The sequence below is a fragment of the Phoenix dactylifera genome, unplaced genomic scaffold, assembly GCF_009389715.1.
Source record: "Phoenix dactylifera cultivar Barhee BC4 unplaced genomic scaffold, palm_55x_up_171113_PBpolish2nd_filt_p 001570F, whole genome shotgun sequence".
Taxonomy (NCBI): Eukaryota; Viridiplantae; Streptophyta; class Magnoliopsida; order Arecales; family Arecaceae; genus Phoenix; species Phoenix dactylifera.
Genome location: NW_024068877.1, coordinates 37,402 through 39,869, shown reverse-complemented (window position 1 = coordinate 39,869; position 2,468 = coordinate 37,402). Strand labels below are relative to the sequence as shown.

At 43.4% G+C, this 2,468-nt stretch overlaps 1 protein-coding gene across 1 annotated transcript; it reads left to right on the top strand.

The window, feature by feature from the left end:
* The first annotated feature begins 513 nt into the window (after positions 1-513).
* On the top strand, positions 514-1,842 carry LOC103699452 (pathogenesis-related protein 1-like). Its single transcript, XM_039122551.1, has 2 exons — positions 514-810; positions 1,277-1,842. The coding sequence occupies exons 1-2, from the start codon at positions 627-629 to the stop codon at positions 1,576-1,578; spliced, it is 486 nt and encodes a 161-aa protein (XP_038978479.1). The 5' UTR covers positions 514-626; the 3' UTR covers positions 1,579-1,842.
* The last annotated feature ends 626 nt before the right edge of the window (positions 1,843-2,468 follow it).

The following is a 2,468-nucleotide window of genomic DNA, read 5'->3' as shown; positions in this document are numbered from 1 at the left end:
ACCCAGGTGCTGGGTTCGGGGCGTGACAATATGAGCAGAAAATAGATTATTGGAGATCCGATCTTTTTCTTCTTTCTAACATGCACACCATTGTTGTGTTTGCCAAGGGTTTATTTTCTATGATGAAATATGGGATAAGGATCACTGAATAATGAGGAGAGTTGGTCGACAAGGACCCTATAAACTTTTTTCAAGCAAAATGGCAGTTACTTTGAATACTAACCTCCTCTGTGAGAGACCTCAAGGGTGGGGTGGCAACCAGCTGAGCCATGGAACCTAGAAGGTCAATGGTTAGAATGCCATGCATAGACAAGTCTAAGTAGCGATTTCTTTACTCTATCCCATGCGATCACCGGTCAAGTCTTCAGCGCCCAATCTTTCCAATCTTCTAGATGAGGTTAAACTCATACTGTCCCACTTTTTCTCCAATTTGCATTCAATGGTCAATTAATCTTGAAGCCCACAACGGACCGGCACTTCATCACTCCAATCACTCCACATCTATAAAAAGCCTTCCCCACTCTTTTAAGTCAGGCAAAGCAAAGCAGCTTGTAAACCCTCCTTCATATCAAACCTTCAACACTTCCTCCCTTCTCGGCTTCTCCTCTGCTACTCCTTGTATCAAGATGGTTGCTGGCTGTGTCACCCTTAAGCAGGAAGTCGCAGTCGGTATTGAGAGGCTATGGAAGGCGACTGCCTGTGACGACCACAACTTGCTACCCAAGGTCTTGCCTGACTTTTTTGTTAGTGCAGAGATTGTCGAGGGGAATGGCGGAGCCGGCACGATAAGGAAATTTAACTTCCGCCCAGGTTTAAAATCTATTTGAAAGCAATATATGTTAAATTTTCACACCTTTTGTCATAGGATTGTAAGTATTCTAGTTGCACCATTCATAATGACCCATCTTCAATATCAGTGCATGACATATGGCTCGAACACTGCTAGATTATACACTTGTAGTAAACCAATGACGAGTGAAACCCCCTCGGGGGGATATCCGATCCATAAATGGACCAGTCACCTGGGAATTGGTCGTTACCCCCCTTCGGTCTGTGGCCTCGTCCCCCTCAGGGGAATTTACTTATTCGCGCACACATGCGCGCTGTAATGACACAAGGTGTCATTTTAAGGTATCACTTTCTAGACGAAATCGCGCTATAACGCGATTTCTTCACTCCAACGAGGAATCATCCACAAAAGATCAAGAATTTGAAAGTGCCAAAATTGTATCTGGATTCATCAACCCTGCTAATTATATTCCTTTGAACAAAGCAGCTGTCAAGGTAGCCAGCTTCATCAAGGATCATCTGGAAGTGGTGGACCATGAGAGCCACCTGGTGAAGTATGCTGTCATCGAAGGAGGCCTCATCGGGCAGCGGCTCAAGTCGCAGATGTTTGAGGTCAGATACGAGGTGTCGGGCAATGGTGGTTGCGTGGTGAAGACCAAGGTAGAGTATGACACCCTCGACGACAAGCCTCTGAGTGAGCAGGAGCTGGAAGAGTTGAAGGGATGGCTGGTGCAGGTGCTGAAGGCTACGGAAGGCTACCTGCTTGCCAACCCCAGTGCGTATGCCTGAAGTCTCTTGAGGCTCAAATGGCTGCAAATACTGTGATTGCTGCTATATGAAGCTGTACGCTCCTTGTTTTTCTGAGTGCTTCCCTTAGGAGGTACCCTAGGTGGCTTGAATAATTCGATGATAAGGAGGTGAAGTAATGGTGTGCGTCACCTTCTGTTGCTTTCCCTTTTTTTCCCCTTTATTTTCAAGTAACATATTATGTAACGTGTTACTTACGTATAAATGGATGTTGTGAGCCTAGCGTTCTATGCATAAGTTTTCGTCGGTTCTTTTTTCTTTCTTCTCTTCTTGTTTTTCCAAGTAAACGGGACATCAGTTAAATAAACGTTTGAGTGACTACTCTGTGAACTTAAGCCTAGTTGCAATCTTTTTGTTTATTATTATTTGTATGTTTTCTTTTGGAGAACGGCGACTAAGTCAGGATCAAGAAATGAATTCCACAAAAGCAAGGGGAGTTGCACCTCAATAGAGTAGATCTTGGAGCTTTTTAGAATTGCACCAACTTTAAGCTGAAAAATGGTCATAGCATTCGCTTTTGGCATGGTTCATAGATTCACTCTATTCTATTAGCATCTCTCTTTGACAATTTGTATGTCAAAGTTATCAAAAGATGCGCTACTATGGTATCATATAGGAACCGGCGTACTTTAAAGCAGAACATCAAACTACGAGGTCCTCTCTCTCTCTCTCTCTCTCTCTAAATGAATCAAACCAAACTGAAGCATCTTTTGGATCTCCTATCTCTAATTTGACCTTCAAGAGCAGTAGATGTGCCGCTGTGAAAGCTAACCAAGAACGGCATCTTCTTAGTTCAATCTTTTTACCATTCCTTTAATAATAGTGGTGTTCTCTCTCTCCTTTCTACAAATTAATTTGGAACATTGCAGTAC